This window comes from Pelodiscus sinensis, chromosome 10 (assembly GCF_049634645.1).
Source record: "Pelodiscus sinensis isolate JC-2024 chromosome 10, ASM4963464v1, whole genome shotgun sequence".
Taxonomy (NCBI): Eukaryota; Metazoa; Chordata; order Testudines; family Trionychidae; genus Pelodiscus; species Pelodiscus sinensis.
The window spans coordinates 12179152-12201091 of NC_134720.1; the positions used below are offsets into that span (position 1 = coordinate 12179152).

A 21940-nucleotide genomic window follows, 5' to 3' on the forward strand; every position below is an offset into this window, starting at 1 on the left:
GATAAGATAACGAGCCTTGTGGATAAGGGAGAAGCGGTGGATGTCATATACCTAGACTTTAGTAAGGCATTTGATATGGTCTCGCATGATATTCTTATTGATAAACTAGGCAAATATAACTTAGATAGGGCCACGATAAGGTGGGTGCATAATTGGCTGGATAACCGTAGTCAGAGAGTTGTTGTTAACGGTTCTAAATCCTGCTGGAAAGGGATAACAAGTGGAGTTCCTCAAGGGTCTGTTTTGGGACCCGTACTGTTCAATATCTTCATCAATGATGTAGATATTGGGATAGAGAGTACGCTTATTAAGTTTGCAGATGATACCAAACTGGGTGGGGTTGCAACTTCTTTGGAGGATAGGGACATAATTCAAAATGACCTTAGCAAGTTAGAGAAATGGTCAGAGGTAAGCAGGATGAGGTTTAATAAAGAGAAATGCAAAGTGCTCCACTTAGGAAGGAACAATCAGTTCCATACATGCAAGATGGGAAGCGACTGTCTAGGAAGGAGCATGGCGGAAAGGTATCTAGGGGTCATAGTGGACCACAAGTTGAATATGAGTCAACAGTGTTATGCTGTTGCAAAAAAAGCAAATATGATTCTAGGTTGTATCAACAGGTGTGTTGTAAGCAAAACTCGTGAAGTCATTCTGCCGCTCTACTCTGCACTAGTTAGGCCTCAGCTGGAGTACTGTGTCCAGTTCTGGGCGCCACATTTCAAGAAAGATGTGAAGAAATTGGAAAGGGTACAGAGAAGAGCGACAAGAATGATTAAAGGTTTAGAGAACATGACCTATGAAGCCAGGCTTCATGAACTGGGCTTGTTTAGTTTGGAAAAAAGAAGATTAAGGGGGGACATGATAGCGGTTTTCAAATATCTAAAAGGGTGTCACAAGGAGGAAGGCGAAAATTTGTTCCTCTTGGTTTCTGAGGACAGGACAAGGAGTAATGGGCTTAAAGTGCAGCAGGGGAGGTTTAGATTGGACATTAGGAAAAAAATTCCTAACTGTCAGGGTGGTCAAATATTGGAATAAATTGCCAAGGGAGGTGGTGGAATCTCCCTCTCTGGAGATATTTAAGAACAGGTTAGATAGACATCTGTCAGGGATGGTGTAGACGGAGCTTGATCCTGCCTTGAGGGCGGGGGGCTGGACTCGATGACCTCTCGAGGTCCCTTCCAGTCCTATTATTCTATGATTCTACGATTCTATGAAAGTGCAATCATGTCCCCCCTCAGCCTTCTTTTGGATAAAGTAAACAAGCCAAGCTCCTTGATTCTCCTTTCATAAGACAGGTTTTCCATTCCTCGGATCATCCTAGTGGCCCTTCTTTGTACCTGTTCCAGTTTGAATTCATCCTTCTTAAACATGGGAGACCAGAACTGCACCCAGTATTCCAAATGGGATCTCACCAATGCCTTGTATAATGGCACTAACACCTCTTTATCCCTACTGGAAATATCTCGCCTAATACATCCCAAGATCGTATTAGCCTTTTTCACGGCCATGTCACAATGGCGGCTCATAGTCATCCTATAATCAACCAGGACTCCGAGGTCCTTCTCCTCCTCTGTTACTTCCAACTGATGTGTCCCCAGCTTATAACTAAAATTCATGTTATTAATCCCTAAATGCATAACCTTACACTTCTCACTATTAAATTTCATCCTATTGCTATCACTCCAATTTACAAGATCATCCAGATCTTCCTGTATGATATCCCGATCCTTTTCTGAATTGGCAATAGCTCCCAACTTTGTGTCATCTGCAAATTTTATTAGGACACTTCCACTTTTGGTGCCAAGATCAGCAATAAAAAGATTAAATAAAATTGGCCCAAAACTGAATCCTGAGGAACTTCGCTAGTAACCTTCCTCCAACCTGACAGTTCACCTTTCAGTATGACCCGCTGTAGTCTCCCCTTTAACCAGTTGCTTATCTACCTCTCAACTTTCATATTAATCCCTGTCTTTTCCAATTTAACCAATAATTCCCCATGTGATACTGTATCAAATGCCTTACTAAAGTCGAGGTAGATTAGATCCACTGCATTTCCTTTATCTAAAAAATCTGTTACTTTCTCAAAAAAGGAAATCAGGTTGGTTTGGCTCGATCTACCTTTTGTAAAACCATGTTGTAATTTGTCCCAATTGCCATTAGCCTAACTACTTTCTCCTTCAAAATTTTTTCCAGGATCTTACATACTACAGATATCAAACTAACAGGCGTATAGTTACCCGGGTCGCTTTTTTTCCCTTTCTTAAAAATCGGAACTATATTAGCAATTCTCCAGTCAAATGGTACAACCCCTGAGTTTAGAGATTTATTAAAAAACTTTGCTAATGGACTTGCAAGTTCATGTGCCAGTTCCTTTAACATTCTTGGATGAAGACCATCTGGGCCCCCCGATTTACTCCCATTAAGCTGTTCAAGTTTGGCTTTCACCTCGGATATGGTAATTTCTACCTCCTTATCCTCAGTCCCATTTCTTAACTTACCATTATCCTTAAGGTCTTCATTAGCCTCATTAAAGACTGAAGCAAAGTATTTGTTCAAATATTGGGCCATTCCTAGATTATCCTTAACCTCCACTCCATCCTTAGTAATTAGTGGTCCTACTTCTTTTTTTTGTTTTTTTCCTATTTATATGGCTATAAAACCTTTTACTATTGGTTTTAATTCCCTTTGCAAGGTCCAACTCTACCTGACTTTTAGCCTTTCTCACTTTATCTCTACATGCTCTATCCTCAATAAGGTAGCTTTCTTTACTGATCCCTCCCATTTTCCACTCCTTATATGCTTTCTGCTTTTTCTTAATCACCTCTCCGATGCTTGCTCATCCAGCTTGGTCTAACACACCTGCCTATAATTTTTTTCCCTTTTCTAGGGAGACAGGCTTCTGACAGCTTCTGCAACTTTAACTTAAAATAATTCCAGGCCTCCTCCACTTTAAGATCCATAATTTCTTTAGTCCAATCAACGTCCCTAACGAATTTCCTTAATTTACTAAAGTTAGCCCTTTTGAAATCAAAAACCCTAGTCTCAGATTTATTTTTGTTTATCCTTCCATTTAATTTAAACTGAATTAGCTCATGATTACTCGAGCCAAGGTTGTCTCCTACAACCATTTCATCTATGAGGTCCTCGCTACTCACCAAAACCAAATCTAAAATAGCATCCCCCCTTGTTGGTTCAGCAACTACTTGATGAAGGGATTCATCAGCTATCACATCACATCTAGGAAAATCTGAGCCCTATTACTATTACTAGCACTTGTTCTCCAGTCTATATCTGGAAAGTTGAAATCTCTCATGATTACACAGTTTCCATGAGTATTTACTTCATTAAAAACATTAAAGAGGTCTCTATCCATATCCAAATTGGATCCTGGTGGTCTATAACACACCCCAAGCACTATCCCAGGGAAGGATCTGATAGTTTTCTTCCCCAATGTGATTTTTGCCCAAACGGACTCTGTCTTCTCCATTCCATCACTTTTTATTTCTTTACAATCTACCTCATCTTTGATATACAATGCGACTCCACCACCTTTACCCTTATTTCTGTCTTTCCTAAACAGCACATACCCTTCAATACCTGTACTCCAGTCGTGCCTAGTATTCCACCATGTTTCTGTTATTCCTATAATATCTGGTTTCACTTCCTGGTTTCACCAATAGCTCTAGTTCCTCCTTTTTGTTACCTAGGCTCCTCGCATTGGTGTAAAAACATCTTAATTTTTGCTGTTTGGCCTCATTCACATTCTTTACCCAATTTGGCACAGATGTTATACCTCCAATATGACCTATTAGACTAATATCCACCCCACCCTTCCTCATGTTCATTCTCCTACCCCCAGCTATATCCTTTCTTACTTTGTTTTCCTCCCTCTCAGTGTTAAAATCTGGCGTAGAGATTACCTGGACATCTCCCAACCGTCTCCCCCAAATTCCTAGTTTAATAATCTTCTTCACTGCAGTATTACTTTTTAGTGCTAAGTGAGACCATGGAAACATGAATGTTTCTAAACACAGGCACTTGCTCCTTTTCTCTCTTTAATTAAAAACAGACAATATCAATGTTAAATTCTCAAGTATGCTGAAAATTCAAATGTTAAGATTCTATTGGCAACAGCTCAGACTGCAGATCTCTATTATTAATTTCCAGTGTTTCCCTGTTTAAATGTGTATGTCAGTATATTGCTGTAAGTCAGAAAGTATATAGCACACAGTATAAAAGGTATGCAATTAAGCTACATTAAAACTGCTTTTGAACACATTTTTAGTTTGAATTTGTGATTTCAACTCCGCAGTCCTAATCACAGCAATGCAACCATAAGGGGTGGTGGATGGAATTTGGCTGACTTCCTGAATGAAGAAAATAGTGAAAGAGTCAAACTGCCGCAAAAAGGGAAAACGTCCAACACTGACTGCTTCCCTGGAATTTACATGGGCAGGAAGTTTTAAAAGGATCAGCCCTGGGCATGATGTCCTCTTTCACACAGAGCAGGCTGAGGCAGCACCTCTCCTCCCTCCCCTCAGAATGGTCCTTAACTATATGCAGAATACACAGTTGTGTAGGGCACCTGACAATTTGGGGCACTACTGGCTTTTAATATCCAGTCACCTGCCTCTTCCTATCCCTGTTCTGTGGTTCAGCTTCCTTTTTCTTAAAAGTAAAAAAGCCTGACAAACCTATTAGCAGAACATCAAACCTGTGAAAGAGCCATTCACGTGTTTATGAAGCCACGTAAAGGCATTTGCCAAGCCCAGGTATATGCTGTCAGTTTACTATGCTACTTGACAGAACCTTAGTTAAAATTTGTTTTAAAATATTTCATTAATGTGATGCTGAAGAATATAAAATCATATCTCTAAAAAATTGTTGTCTCTCCCGGCTGCCATTGGGAATAGAGGCTCCAGTTTAATAGTACTGCATTGGGCCCCAACCATCCTAAGGGTGGCCCTGCCTCCCATTTAAGTGTTGACATACCAGGTTTGGTTAAGACCACTGTTCCCTCTAAGCTGTACCTCTGACTGAGCGGTGCTGATTAATCACATGTGAAGCTGTGCTGCCGCTCAGCTTAGAGGGAACACTGGTCAAGCCCTGCTGTGGACATAGCTCTGGCCACCTCTTTTTCAGGGGGCTAGGAAGGAATTTTTCCCTTCCCACCAGAGTGGCTTAAGTAGAGATGGGGTTTTTACACCTTCTTCAAGGCAGGTTCAGGGAGGGCTTTGTTAATGCATAGAATGAAGGGAGGTAGGCGGTATGTCACAACTCATTATATAAGTGGGGCAGATGTCCATAGGAACACTATCCTGTGATTGGATAAATGACTTGTTAAAGAACCTAAAAAAGAGATGTTGATTAAAGGAAAGGAACAGAGGGGTAGGAGGATTGGGGACTCCTATGATTGGTAGGTAAGAGAGCCAACCTCTTTTTATAGCCCACTTTAATCCTCCTACAAGGGAAGTGGATGGTAATGTTCCAGCAGTGGGTTGGCTGCAATACCTGGATGGAACAAGATGGGGGGCTCGTGTAAGAGTCCCCCCCCCCCGAAGATATTGAATGAGCATGCGATTACCATCATTATATACTTTATCTGCTGAGCAGCCCCAGATATCTAATAATAAAGTTATGGCCTGACTAAAACAAGTTCTGTCCTCCTTTTGGTAGCTGGACAATATTACATCGAGATAATGCATTCATAACCAGACATAGGCCAATACCAGAGTTTCTGGTCTGAGAGCTTATATTCAAACTCCACTTCTGAATTCTCCTGTAGAACGTAGGATCTGGATTGGATTAAAGACACCGAAGGGGCATGCTTTTAGCATGGGTTTTGCATGTGTGCCAGAATGTTAGTATTCACATACCATCAACTTGTAGGAAGATCAACTGGATCCACAGGATCCACAAGATCAACCCACAGGATTTCTGTCACTTTCTGCCCAAATCTCCTGGGACCAGCTCAAGAAACTTCAATGAAATCAAACCTGCTTCGTCTCAAACACAAATTCTGCACTCAAAGCCTAAAGATAATCTGGTTCTGAAATGCCTTATGATCTGACTATCTCCGGTTTAAACAATGAATTGTAGTATCTACAGCTATAAATAAATATTTTAATAAATACAGTAAGGATGTAATAGTATAGTTGATTAACCAAAAAGCTTACAGGTTAATGCTATAGGTTACACACATTTCCCACCTTCCCGACAGTAAAATTTGTAGCAGGCTTCCCAGCAACGTGGCTCAGTCCTGGCTTGCACTGGTTCCACTACCTATCCTGCTGCAGCTTTGCATTTAAAGTGTATTGAGAGCCAGACAGGCAGGCATCTCGGCTCAGTTCTGGCTTGCACCAGGTCCAGAAGCTCAGCCTCTCCACCCCGACCCCAACAGGGGCAGCTTCAGCGACAAGCATCCAGTCTGCGAGGGGAGCTGGTTTTTAAACTGGACCTTGTAGACCAGCTCTACCTAGCACCCCACACTTCTGCCTCTGATACAGGAGTGGCAGGGGGATCTTCTGGAGTTTGCTCTCTATTTGTAGCTCCTCCTGACTTGCATTATTCTTTACAGCTCCTTCTAGTATTTCCTATGATAATAGGTACATAACCATGGTGCCAGTAGGTGATTTGTGCTCTTTTGTTATGTAGAGAATTTCCTTCTTCTCAAACATCTGAAATCCTGGATGGAGTACAACAAGAAAATGGCTTTTCTTCAAATTTTACTGCTGTCTTTGGAATAATGCACTGCTGGAGTTTTGACTCCTTATTGTAGTTATTTGAAAAATGATAGTCAGTGACCTCAAATGTGTGCTTTGGGTAGCCTCTGTTAAAAACCCTCTTTCTAAATCTTATTAGGAGTATAATTTCATTTTAGAGGAAGTACCTTCCATGTGTGTTTCACAAAGATACCAGTCACAGGCACATAACCTCAAAACTGTGTCTCAAATGTTCTTCAGTACGGCTCTACCAAGAGAATACTTAATACCACCAAGATATTATCTACTTTACCAATCACCCATTCATATTCCTGTATAGTTTATAATATCCTTGATTAATAGGGTTAGCTACACAGTGCAAGGCTGGAGGAAAATGTAACTTAATTTCTTGTTAGAGTAGATACATAAAAATAGACTGTGCATGCAGTATTATAATGTACACTAAGCTTTAAATTTGCAGATTCCAACTTGAAAACACACTATAAAGTTAACTCAAAGGGAGATAAGACATGGCAGCTGTGTTTTTGAAAGTGTTTCTTGCTTGTTTATTTTCCATTTCCCCCCATGATGCTGTAATTAACTTGATCAGTAAATATTTCAGAATGAGTACAAAAACACATTACAGATATGACATGAATGAACTAGAAAAGTTGGTTCAAGCTATTTTATAAATAAAGGTTCCCAATCTCATAACACATGAACACTTACTAAAATTAGCTGTTGAATAGTATATCACGCTAATTTTTTATTTGGTGGATTGATTTTTTATCTTGTAATACTAGCAGACTCTTTCAGGCATATGTTTTTCTTGGAAATTAACTAGTAGCATTAATTAAGATCACATATTATTCCTGCACCATATTGGATTCTTCCGCTGTTTCAGCTTGTAAGACTTTTTAATAGAATTTAATTTAATAATACAAAAATCACACAAATAGGAAGACTTTGAAAGCCCTGTGCTTTTTGCTGTTGCAGAACTGTATATATTGTAGTAAATCTGCAAATTGGGTCAGACATATATTGGAAAAAAATCTTCGTTTGTTTGTAATCTAAACTAACATTATGTATCAAACATTGGTCAGAAGAATCCAGTCTAGAAAATGAGAGACAGGGAAACTAGAGGATAAAAAGAATTGTTGTTTAAAGTACATGTAATAAATCATGATTTAGAACACATGCTGTAATCCCTGAGAGGGAATTGTAGGTGGATGACTTATTTTAGAGAGTTTTGTTTAAAATATACAAATATTATTAAAGTAAAAGAAAACGTAGCATGGAATGAAGATGGGGAAATCTGTGCTTGGAAGATAAAGGCAACGGGAAGAGAAGAAAATGTTATAATTAAATATATACATTTCTCAAGGCTTGAAATGAAAATCTGTTCATTGTTCCACCTCCTCCCCTCCCCCCAAACACCTATTTATCTGAAAATGTTATATATGAATGACACACTCCCAGAGGTGTCTGAAATGTGTACATTACTTTTGGGCTAATATTATTCCGGTATCCTGAAACTGATTTTTCCATACTGGAGAATAAATCTATTCACTGATCACAAATTTAGAAAAATGACATTCTTTAAATGCCACGTATTATGAAGGTGTATTGGAGTATATATTCACTTTTCTAGGCAAAGATGATGAGACATCTTTGCCTAAAAAAGAGAAAAAGCTAGTAGCTAGAATAATAAAAGGCATATTATCGGAAGCTCTTAGAGCTCTTTTTAAAAGCTGTACCCTTTTAAACTGCCTTGAGATAATTTTGAAGTACTGTACTGTTTTTATTTTGTCTCTTGGCTTCTCCTCTCTCTCTCCACCTACTCAATACCGGCTCTTGGGTTAAGTTGTACTAATTGTTCCTGATGGAAGTCAGGATGTTAGAGAAGTTATATGAAGTACAAAACACTTTGTTTTGGGAGAGGTGGGCAAAAAGACCAAAGTCATCCATTGACCATTGTCAATACTGGCAGATACAAGAGGAAAAGTACAATGCCATAGATTACCAATCACCTCAGTAATGCAACTGATTCTGGGGCAGTTTGTTAAATACTCCCATCAAGAATATGTGCCAGAGATTATGGCTACAGGAGCTGAAAGAGATTTATTTTATGGAAATTCAGAGACACTTTAACAAAGATATTATGGCTTCAGTACACACCTTTAGGGATGTGAACGACTATGCTTATCAGATATCCAAATACTTATCAGATAGCCAACACACTAGTCGATTAGTTGCTCCCGTCCCCTTGCTGCCTCTATCAGAAAGACTCAGCAACAGGGGGCAGAAGGGAAAGAAGAGGGTGCTTTTAAGTGGCAGTGCTGCGTGGAGCCCAGGCTCAGCTGGGAACTCCCAGGTTTCCTGGGCTGTATGCTCCATTTCAAAGTGGCAGCATCACATGGAACTGGCCTGGGCTGCACAAGGCATTTCAAAGTGGCAGCACCATGTGTAGCCTGGGATCAGCTCGGGATTCTTCACTGACCCCAGGCTCCATGCAGCGACCACTTTGAAACACTGTAGGGAGCACAGGGCCAATGGAGGACTGCTTCGGTGTGTCTAAGCTACATGGCTCCGTCGATGGAGCCATGTAGATTAGGCTGATCGGTAGAGGGAAATGAAGCCGTGATTTAAATAATCGCGGCTTCATTTAAATTTAAATGGCTGCCATGCTCTGCCGACCAGCTGATGATCAGCTGTTTGTCGGCAGATCGGGGCAGTCTGGACGCGCCACTGTCGACAAGGAAGCCTTTGTCGACCAGCGCAGGTAAACCTCATTTCACCAGGGATCATCAGCTGGTCGGCAGAGCGCAGCAACCATTTAAATTTAAATGAAGCCGCAATTATTTAAATCATGGCTTCATTTCCCTCTGCCAATCAGCCTAATCTACGTGGCTCCATCAAAGGTGCCATGTAGTTTAGACACACCCCTTGAGTCCCCCGCTGGCCCTGTGCTCCCCACAGTGCTTTCACCTTTGAAGTGTAGCAACAACCCTGGGTCTGTTGCTACACTTCAAAGGCAGAGGCAGCTTTATCAACTAATCAACTAGTTGATGCAAATTGCATTGACTATTTGATTAGCCAATTCATCTAAATTAACAGTAATAATATTATAATGTGTGACGTATTACAGTACTGTTTCCTTTTGGAAAAATGAGTAGGTTGATGGCATAAAATTGCATAAAATAAATATGGCATTTATTTTGTTTTATAGTGAACAAACACAAGCCATGGATAGAAACTTCCTATCATGGAGTCGTTACTGAAAACAACGATACTGTTATTTTGGATCCTCCTCTTGTTGCTTTGGATAAGGATGCTCCTGTACCCTTTGCAGGTAGGAAAATACACTAACAATGTAATTTGTGTTTACTGAATTAACGATAACCTACTAGAGAACAGCTGTAAGCAATTTGTGTGCAACTAGTATCATCTAAGAAGTGATACTAGAACCATTAAAGTTTCTATTGTTGGTGTATCATATTTGGATATTGGCCCCATAGACCTTAAAATGCAATATGTTCCAGAATTATTATGTCTGATTTGTTGTGGAGGCAGGAGAGATTGATTATACATGGTGCACTATAGCAAGCTTATGCTGGCTACATTTATTTTAAAAAAATGAAAACATGGAGAATATGCAAGGAAACACAATATTAATTGTCATTCTGTTTGCCTAAACTAATCCTCTATAACCTAAGCTATTTTACTAGTGGGTAGTTAAAAGCTAGCTGTAAAGAAACTATGTAAGTAGTCTTCGGAGATACTTGCATAATATGCACTGATGCTAGTATTTCATAAAAGTCAGCACCAAGAGAGGAAATGTAATGGAGATTTCTGATAAGATTGCTTTATGATAGATGTCTGTGATATTGAGGGTTTTCCCATATAAAGTCTTTTTCCCTGTACACTTAGTCTGCCACATTATGAGCTACTTGAGCAGAAAAATAACAGATAAGCTCTTTGAAGTGTAAAAGAGCTAAAGTGGTGGTTGCATTTAAACAATAAAAAACTTGCAGAAAAGATGGAAGAATAATAAGAAATAATGATGGTATAGAGGCCATGAAATGATGTGCTCATTGAAAATGCATGCACTAAATATGAGATCGAGCTCTTTTCCAGTGTTTCAGCCTCGGTGCACTTGAGCAAGCTTTATCCTGAAGTAACCGGTCCATCTTTACTTATACAGTAACTCTGAATCCTTGATCTCTGATATGACAGACGTAGTCATAATAAACTATCTCCCCCTCCCCCGAGATTGTTCTATTATGTCACTTTCTGCTCTGCTTCTGCAAAATGAGAATTCTCAAATACTTTCATAGTGTGAACCCCATTTTAATGGAAGGAGTGTATTATGGACTAGCACCCCTCTCATCCACAATTGCACATATTACCTCTTGTCCCCTTATACAGCCAAATAGCAGTTGGCAATGACAGGAACAGAAGTATAAAAATGTAATCCATCTCAGCTGTTATCATTTTCAGTTGATACATCATATTAGAACCAGTACCACCTGTCCAGCCAGACCTCCACAGACTGCCAACATACGATCCTTGGGCCACTGATTGAGAACCAGTGCTTGCAAAGTGATTTGTGTGGATGGACTCTTATACTAACATGGATCGCTTTGCAGAATTAGGAAACTGGCTAGGTTCTTTACATGTTCTCTTTGAGGCTGCCTCTCCTTGAGAGGGAGATACTATAATAAGACTCAGGCAATTGGTCTCATAAAGATGCTTTTAGGACTAATTGCCTATGATTGAAGTACCAATTTTTTTATCACAAGAATGTTTTGTTCTAAACAGGCATCTCATATTTTTAAGTATTTATCAATGACCCCTTAATATCCAGAAAAATATACTCTAGGGCTGTGTCTAGACTGGCAAGTTTGTCCGCAAAATCATCTGCTTTTGCAGAAAAACTTGCCAGTTGTCTACACTGGCCACTTGAATTTCCGGAAAAGCACTGACGATCTCATGTAAGATCGTCAGTGCTTTTCTGGAAATACTATGCTGCTCCCGTTTGGGCAAAAGTCTTTTTCCAAAAGACTTTTGCGCAGAAGGGCCAGTGTAGACAGCACAGTTCTGTTTTCCACAAAAAAGCTCCGATCGCGAAAATGGCGATCGGGGCTTTTTTGCGGAAAAGCGCGTCTAGATTGGCCACAGACGCTTTTCTGCAAAAAGTGTTTTTGCGGAAAAGCATCCTGCCAATCTAGATGTGCTTTTCCGAAAATGCTTTTAACGGAAAACTTTTCCGTTAAAAGCATTTTTGGAAAATCATGCCATTGTAGACGTAGACTAGATGATTAACAGTTACTTCTGTGTGGTGTATTTGAGCATCACTCATTTTGCTTGGCTGTACCTTCCTATGCAAAATTAGATATCTTTTCACAGGTGAATGCAATTAATTCTTCCAGGCATATATTAAAAGTGACAGTACACTCCAATATGCAGTTGCATTCATTGATAAAACATATCTTTCATGATCTACTTGTACAGTTGTTTAGGGATAAAAGATGTTTTAGAATGGAAAGAACCCAAGATACTCCTTAAGTTGGTTCTGATTTTTTCTCTTGGCATTTCACCCAGCTTTATGTTTTTTCACTTGCTAATTCCTCTTTGAAACAAAGTAGAAATATTAGTTACTGTTCCCATTTATTATTAACTCCTTACTGACTGATATTTAGTTTAATTCCTTAATGCTTATGTTTCATGTGGTTTTTAAAGGGAGGTTGTAATATTTTTCCCTTGTCCTTTATGGTAGTTTTCTCAAAGATTGGATTTAAAATCTTTCTCCATCACATAGACAGATTTATTTGTTTTGATAATTTCTCATGAATCCTGGTTTAGAAATATTTAATGTATTAATTAATTTAATTTATGTCTTGTTTCATTTTTTATCTCTTGCATAAAGTATATTTGATTTGAGGTGAACATGAGCAAAACAATATGCAGGTTTTGGGGCATTACCTTGCTGGTTTCACTTTAAAGTTCATGCCCAGTTAATATTTATAATATTTGGCACTAATTCAAATAGCCTTGTGACAGGTATACTTTCTAGTTTATCCAAATCTCTACATTCATTATTGAGCTGTACACTTAAATTTTATTTTATTTTAAAAGAATAAAATCCTTAATTCCCTAGAAGATTGACTAAGATTGGTTGCTTAGCACTCACTTTGTCATCAATGCCAAAGTATTAACAAAACAACAAGCGAAAATCGAAACCAAATAAGTAATTTTATGTATTTTTTGAATTCAGTTTCACTGGTTCTGTGTGTAATGGTCTGTGACTGTGATGAGAGAAAGATGAATGGGGAATGTGACATTGTGTGATCTTGAATTTTATTTTATAATTTGCATTTTGTACAAAAATCTAGTGCGTTTTAAAAGTTGCAAATTGAAAGTAGACTGTAATGAAACACTACTGATCATTGTACCAAAGTTTGTAGAGTATTATCCACAATTATCTCTGTTCTCTTCTAGCCAATATTTTGAAATGTACACATGTTAATACTAAATTCTTATTTTGTATAATTGTTTTTGCACCTGCCTTTTTCAACAGTTCTTTGCAGAAGTTACTTACCTACAATTGCCATGCCTCATATTTATTTTCAGTTGCATCACCTTCCTCCTTTTTTATTGATTTAGTGGTATGCCATGATTTGAGTGCAATATATTTCTAATTCTTCCAATGATATAAATAAATGAGTCAAATCTATCCTATTATTGATCCTTGTGGCAGTCCACTGCTCATTTACCAGCAAACTGTTGCCATTCACAAATCAGTCCTTGTATCCACCTAAATAGCTGATCTCATTTCTCCCAATTACCTTTATAGATTTATTGTATTTATGTGGGTTTATCAAAAGATTTTCCAAAGTCCAGTTAAATTATGTGTATAGCTTTTTAAAAAGATGTTAGGTATGGAATTTCCCATTTGTAAATATACCTTCTGTTTTCTCTTTTTGAGATCCTATATTCCATTCCTGTATCTTTATTGCTACAGTTCAGTTGTAGAGTTTGTTGTTTTTCTGGAGTCTTTTCTTCAAAAATTCTTAGGTAATATAGTTAGGTTCAAGGAAGCATCTATATTCAGAATATTGGCTCTCTGTTGCTCTTAGGTATACTTGAAGCAGTGCCATAGCTGGGGCCATAGCTGTTATACTTACTAGAATGAACTATGAGAAAGATTGTATTCAAATAGCTTGTAAGAGCTAAGCATTTATTCTTTGAAAAGATTGTGTGCAGCTATGTATTTATATATTAATATATGTGTATATATAATGTACATGTATGGATCTTAGTTACTAGTACATCTTTTTTGCTTTTCAGAATTACGGCATACATCTCTAGTTACTTTTATACTTACAAATCAAACCACCTCCTCTCTCAAACATTTTGTTTTAACAAACTAGTAAATGTATCTAAGAGACAATAGCTTAGCTGCCTGTTAGTAAGTGTTATGGTATCCCTCACTATTCACTTTTTTGCTTTTAAGTATATGCAGTTTCCTAAGAGAGTTTCATACTTATCCCATCAAAATGGTTTAGGAAGCAAAGTCCTTTTAACTTTGGAATTTTCCCACTTTCGATTTCTACAATTTTCAGTTTTGTCCCTGTGTATAAATAGACCCTATTCTCACTCTTTTCTTGAATCTTTGCATTCCCCACCTGAGATTTTTCGGGAGTTGGGAGGGAGGAGCTCTGAGTTTACATCCGGTTTGTGAAGCCAGCTCCTATGCCAATCCCTTAGTTCTGATGCCCCCCAACAGTGGGGAGACATGGTAAGATGGGGTGAGCACAGATTTGCTCTGTCGGTTTTCAGTAAAGAGTGCTCCTTTGGGAAACCAACACTATCAGTGTATGTTAGAGCAACTTTTATGATCTCATGTTATGGCCTCGGTGAGAGCAGCTTTGGAGGCTAAAGTGAGTCCAGTCATGGTTAGTGGATGTAATTATGTCACGCTCAGCTGAGACAGAAGTTTTCAGTGCAAGTGCAGTGTCAGGCTGTGGCACAGCCCCTAGTGTGTGTGTGTGTGTTTGTGTGGGCGGGATGGGGTAGGGTGGGCATGGCTTTTGGCTGGTGTATGAAATACTACAGTAACCACACGTTAGTGTATGAAATACCACAGTTTACTACTATAGCTGTCTGCTGAGAAGTGTTGACATTTAAATGGTGGCCTGTAAGGACCTGTCTCTATATATGAATAGCTAGATAGCTAGAGCAAACTCTTAACATACCTATGCCTGCAAGCCTCTAGAACAACTGTGTGTGTCTGAGACACATTCAAGCTCTTGAAAATTAACTTCTGCAGTAACCAGTCATGTTGTGGATCTTTGGTTACCACCTGGTGTGATTTCTTTCCCTCCACACCATGCATTGTGGTAATGTTGTCACACCATCTTTGTATCTATATGAGGGCTTGAACTGCCATAGGATATTGTCTCCCTTATCCTCCCACTTGGTTATTTTTTCTTTGTTTACAATTTTACATTAAAAAAAAGATTATAATGACATGTTTCTGACTGATTTTACCATGTTACCTGGACCACTACTAAGAAAAGCTAGACAGTGAAATAAAAATATGTGGCAGTTAGATAATCCACCTACGCTTTCATCCTCAATGATTTTTGCCAGTCATTAACATTTTCACAGTTAATAGGAGAATTGTTATTCCCAAGTGTTCCCTTACCAACTCAGCTATCTTCAGTCCTCTTGAGCCAGATATCGAACATAAAAACCCATTTTTCTGTTGGATACTCCAAAACTATCTTCAAAAAAGTGTAGTGTTCCCAGTGGCAGTGGTCCGTTTTCAAGTGATTGGCTTCTGTTTAAAGGGCTTGCATCTGCCAGGTGCCTGCCAGGCAATGCAACTGCCCAGCAAGCATGAACCCTTTAAATAGAAGCAGCTCAAAGGGCTCTCACAGCTCCCAGGGAATGCGCTAGGGCAAGGGTCAGCAACCTTTCAGAGGTGCAGTGCGAAGATATGACTTATTCACCTCCGTGTATGGGTCCGAGTGCTGGTGATACTTTTTAAAGTCCTACTTACAGTAGTTTCATCAATAAATAAATTAAGATGCAGATCTTACCTTTTAGTGCAGCAGTCAGCAACCTTTCAGAAGTGGCATATTGAGATTTAACTTATTCACAGAATGAGGAGGGAGGGGAGGCAAGAGCAGCTGGGTACAGTGACCTTATTTTCTGAACCAGCTGCAGCTAGGGAGAATGGTATTATTTAACTTATGAAACAGATTAAGCGTTTTAACTTTGGTCACCAACCAGTAGATTGGGATCTACTGGTACATCTTGGAGCTCTGACAGGTGATCCTGACTGGTTTGGCCAGGAAGCTATCAAGGGCTGGCACTTTAGTTGCCCCTCCATCCACTGTCATGCTGCTCCTGCCCTCTGCCTCAGAGTTGCCCATTGGGAGCCTCCTGCTTGCTGTGCAGAGTAGGGAAGGAAGAAGAGGGGGCACTGATGTCAGGGTGTTCCCCATCCTCCCACTTCTATACCCTATCTCCACACAAAGAGAATGGGATGGAGGGAACTCACACATTGTGTGTGTCTCTGTCATTCTCACAAACACACTGTCCTTCCCTCTCATCTCCTGACCAAACACATATATGGGGAATTGTTACTACTTTTAGTGTTTGCAAAGTGGGTTGTTTTGGGTTTTTGACTTTTCTGTGCATTTCAAAACTTTCATTTCTCTCCTATGCTTAAATTTCATTCTTTGAGTAGTGAGTTCTAAAATGCTGAACCTGAACCTGTCATGTCTGAAGTCATTATCCCTGTGGTAATTGTGCTCCTGGAAGTGGTTGGCCCCTGAGAAAGTCTTGCCTGCAGACATCACTCCAGCAGCTCCCATTATCAATAATGGAGAACTGTGGCCACTAGAAGCTGTGGGGTCAGGGTCTGTAGATGAGGGACTGTGGCCACTAGAAGCTGTGGGGTCAGGGTCTGTAGATGAGGGACTGTGGCCACTAGAAGCTGTGGGGTCAGGGTCTGTAGATGAGGGGCAGCACATGAAGCCACTGCTGTACACGCCAGCTGTGGTGAAGTGCCAGGGCAAGAGTAAGGCTGCTATGACTCTGCTGCTCCATCCCAGAGGCAGCTGTCTGGCTGCTCCCAGGGTGGGTGGGGTGGACTCAAGCCCCCAATCCTGTGCTCCTCAGGCAAATGCTGAATCCCCTAGGCCACTCCAGAACCCACTCCACCTTCATAGGGTCCTTCATCCTGCTTTCCTAGTGCAGAAGCCAGGTCCCCAGGTGAATCCCTGAGTTCACTGGAGATCCCACTCTACCTCCCTATCTTCAGTGGGGCCCTTACCCTACCTTCATAATGTGGGAGCCAGCTCCATCCCTTGGGGGTCTGTTACCTATCTGGTTACTCCCAGGATGGGTGGGGGGACTTGAGCCCACCCTCCTTTACTCCCCAGGTGAATACCCTATCCCCTAAGGGTATGTCTACACTACCCTCCTAGTTCGAACTAGCGGGGTAATGTAGGCATACTGCACTTGCAAATGAAGCCCGGGATTTGAATTTCCCGGGCTTCATTTGCATAAGCGGGGAGCCGCCATTTTTAAAACCTCGCTGGTTCGAACCCCGTGCAGCGCGGCTTCCTATTAGGGGCTTCCTATTCCGAACTATCGGTACACCTCGTTCCACGAGGCTTCATTTGCAAGTGCGGTATGCCTACATTACCCCGCTAGTTCGAACTAGCGGGGTAGTGTAGACATACCCTATGCCACTCTGGATCCCACTGCACTGCCCTACTTTCAGCAAGTCCATTATCCTGCTTTCCTAATGCAAAACAAAAGGTGTCAGTGTTTTCTATATTTATGGCAGGGTGGGGAACCCTTTTTTGGTCGGGGGTCACTGACCCACAGAAAAATCAATTGGGAACCACACAAGTAAAAAGAAAAAAAACTCCTCTGAAAACTGCCACTGTGGCCCCAACTGAGACACCTCACTCCTCTGGTGCCCCCTCCTCACGAGATGAAGGGAATTGGGGGAATGAGGTTCAAGGATTCCCGTAGACCAGATTTATTTTTCTGGGGTTCCAGAGTGAATGGATTTTATGGACCTCCTTAGGTTCTGGCGTAGCTGCAAAAATGAGGGGTATAGTGTATGAGACAGGGCTGCCAGCAAGTAGAGTAGGTATAGGGTGCAGGATCTGGGAGGGAGGAAGGGTTCAGGAGCAGGCTGGGAATAGGGTGTCTGGCCAGATGGAGGGAGCAGGACCATGGTGCAGTCCATGGCCAGGAGAGAGGGTGCGGAATAACATGGATTAAGGAGCAGGGTGGGGTGTCTGGCCAGAAAGTAGGGTGCAGGAACAAGGGGGGGTGTCAGAGCAAGCTGGGGATGCTGGATCTTGGGGGGGAAGTGAGAAGATAGAGGTGTGCGAGGTCTGGGCATGAAGGGAGCCCTTACCTGGCTTCGTGCCTCCTTGCAACAATGGCCACAGCCATGCTGTTCTGGATGCCCTGGAAGGAGGTCCGGAGGGAGGCCCCCCTACTAGGGTCCATGTGGTTTGGGCCTGCCACCACTGTTGACACAGTCTGGGGCTGCCCCAGAGGCCCCAATGCCACTCTGGTCTGGGGTTGGCCTGTGCATCCGGGACGCCATGTGCACCTCCCCCACACTCAATCCCCCTCCTTTCCCCTTCCCTCCCCTTCTCCGGAGTCAGGCATCTCCCCCTGCTCTAGCCCATTTCCCCACCCCCACTAACCTTATGCCCAGGTCCCAGAGCCACCGCTGGTGCCGCTGCTACACCCGGAGCCCTCGCCGTTGCCGCTACCTGCACTCAGCAGCCAGCTGCTTGCACATACAGGCTGGGATACTGTGTGAGACCCGGCTTGCACATGAAGGATATGATGCAGTGCGCTGGGGGCCTTGATCAGAACGGTGCGGGCCATGAGCATGCATGCAGCTCACAGCAGCCCGGCTGTGAAAGCGGCTGATCTGAGCAGTTCCAGGTTCTGTCCCAGTTCCATCAGGAGCAGCAATTTTTTTTCATGGGAGGGTCTGTGGGGGAGGAGTTTGGGGGGGCATGCCACTGACCTAGTGGCTTTCTTCACTTTCTACCTGCTCTCATGGGGCAAGACACTTTTTGTGGACCCCATGGTACACAGGTTTTCAAAGGAGCTGGGCAGGCTTTATCTGCATGTCTATCAGCCTGTCCCTCCATGGGACCTCAGCCTGGTCTTGTCCAAGCTCACAGGTCCTCCCTGTGCACTTCTGGTGACATGTTTGCTGCTGCACCTTTCCTGGAAGGTGTCTTGGTGGCTATCACATTGGCCAGACACATGTCCAAAGTGAGGGCTCTCACCTTGGACCCCCCCTTATACAGTTTTCTTCAAGGATAAGGTTAGATTATGACCCCATCCCGCCTTCCTTCTGAAGGTGTTGTCTCATTTCCATGTTTCTCAGGACATTTTCCTCCCAGTTTTTTACCCCAGGTCCCACGCTTCTGCTAAGGATCAGGCTCTACACAACCTGGATGCTAAAAGAGCTTTAGCCTTTTATTTGGAAAGAACAAAGCCCTTCCGTAAGTCCTCACAGGTGTTTGTGGCAATCGTGGAATGGCTGAAGGGACAGCCAATCTCCGAGCAGAAGATCACCTCATGGATGATGTGCTGTATCAAGGAGTGCTATGGTCTGGCCAGGGAGCCAGCCCCTTCCATTAAAGACCACTCTAGTAGGAAACAGGCCTCCTCTGCAGCCTTCATGGCCTATACTGCCTATACTGCCTATACTGGACTTCTGTCAGGCCACAACTTTGCCATCCATTACAGACTGACTCACCGGGCTAGGGAGGATGCAGCTCTGGATAGGGCTATCCTCCTCTCTGAGGAAGGTTAGAACTCCAACCCCGCTACCTACGATTTCTGCTTTGGAGTCACCTACATAGAATGAACATGAGCAATCTCTCGAAGAAGAAAAAATGGTTACTTACCTTCATAACTGTTGTTCTTCAAGATATGTTGCTCATTCCATTCTAATTCACACCCTCCTCCCCTTCTTCAGAATAGTCCTGTAAGAAGGAACCAAGGGGGTAGAGGGCTAGCAGGGGTATATATTAGCCCAATGGGTACTGCCAAGGGAAAAAACTTCTAATGATGTGTGCATGAGGTACGCGCACACCTACATGGAATGGTCATGAGCAACACATCTCGAACCACAACAATTACAAAGGTAAGTAACCGTTTTTTTCTCAAATGGCAAACAGAGCTCACTAGCAACAGGACCTTTTTTTTATGTAACAGAATATTATTCTTCAAATAGAGACTCTGAATAATCTCTTTTTACCTTTCTCTGGCAGTAAAGCAGAAAGAATTCACTCAGGTTTATGGTGCTCAGAATATATTAGTTTTAAAATATTTTACCTTTATAGTAAAGCATGACCAAAAGTTTGAACTTCAAATTAAGTCATGAAGTCTTGAAGGTGTTTGTAAAAAATCACTTGAATAGCTTTTATTTTACAATTTTTTCATTCAGCATAATTGGTTTAGTATAGCCCTTAAAAACCCCAAACGATGTTCTGGACAGAGAATATAGCCCACAGAGAAAAGAAGTGCCCTGAAGATTTGGCAGTAATGCAATCAGCTACAGAAAATACAGGATTAGAAATGACCTTAAGGCTGCTGTTTTCTATGCACTAAGAGGTTAGGCATGACAGGAGATGCTTAGGCTTGAGCTAGAAAGCAATCCAGCAATATTTCTCTTATAGTGACCTCTGTTGGCTAGTTCATGAAACTCAGACAAGTCTCTCCTTTCCTGCTGAGTATAACTATCTTTTAGTTGCTATGGCAGTAGTCAAAAATAGGTTTTTAAATGACTTTGCTTTAAGTTTGAAAGGCTCAACCACTCAGATTGTTCTCATAAACATTTACGTTGTTGCCCAGTGGACTGTGTCTAGTGTAGGACTTGAGTGGTCATGAACGAGTTTAGGTCCTGTGCTGTGAAATTAAGTGCGCTATGCTTCTTGTATCTAAAAGGTAACACTAAGCAATGACAATGGTTGAATACCGTTTATTTTAGCTAAAAATGCCATATTATTTGAAGAAAAAAGGACATTAGTAGGCTGATGATTGATTTAAAGGCTCTAGTCTGCCATATAAAGGAACTTTTTGGATGTTATACAATCAGCCTTGTCCATTAACTTTCACTCAAAGGAAAAATAGCATGTTAGAAATTGTATTTATGAAGACACAAATGGCTTGATGTTGTTGGTAATAGCGCAGATGATTTGAAAGTACTAATATGTATTTTTTTACATCCAAGTTAGTCACTTTCTGGTTGTTGTGCACTAACCTAATGCTTCAGTTTTAGATTTGCAAAAAATGATGGAATTAAACATGACCCCCAAAAACCTTTTACATTTAAAATATAACGTACCATATCATGTTTTAATATTATGTTTCATAAAAACTTGTTTTAGCAGAACCCAAATGTTGGGTCTAAACTGTGTGACAGTGTGTCCCTTTAATTTAATCTGTAATAATCATGCCCATATAGAAAATTCTACTAAAATTGCTTATATAATTCAGTGCAACGAATAGGATTATAATGTGCATGCGCTTTCAGTATCTAAGAAAAAAGAAATCAGTAAATTAATGTGTGAGGCTCTGCTGTGTGCATAATTAGTTAAAATACTCGGTGAGTTGTACAAGAATTACCTTAAAAATAAGTCTTGTAAAATATTGTTTCAGGTATCTACTGCATCTATATTATTCTTTTACAGTTTTAAAAACAGTGTTACTATGTGACAGAACTGTAGCTGAAATGGTTCTATTTCATTTAGTGTTTTTTTAAAAAATGTTTTTTTAATGGGAAACTAATCTAGAATAGTGCTTGCAAGTAGTAAGCCACAAACTAAGACAGAAACAGGATTTGGGAGTCTAATTTACAATGTGTTTTCTCCTGTGACCTATGGAAATGGTGGTCTTGTCAACATAGATTCTCTGGGTAAACTTTGAGAGTTTTTCGGAAGCCATGGGACAATAAGATGGGAATTGACCCAGACATGGACAATAGCCATACATTTCTGTTGGCAACACACTTAGGAATTGCTATGATGCCTCATTTGTGGCTCAGGATTCTGCATTATGTTGAAAATGGGAAGTCCTTGCCATATGGAAGTTACCGAATTTGCTCAAAAATCTAAATTTCTTCAACAAAGGTAAATGGAATGCTAGGAATCAGCAATGGAGTATTA

General features: G+C 40.9%; 1 protein-coding gene across 1 annotated transcript in view; it reads left to right on the forward strand.

Annotated features, from left to right (window-relative positions):
- Window positions 1-21940, forward strand: part of CLSTN2 (calsyntenin 2) — an 810104-nt gene that overhangs the window by 328985 nt on the left and 459179 nt on the right. The window contains exon 2 of the mRNA XM_075937529.1: window positions 9931-10053. Coding sequence (XP_075793644.1) covers window positions 9931-10053 — 123 coding nt within the window. The remainder of the gene's footprint in view (window positions 1-9930; window positions 10054-21940) is intronic.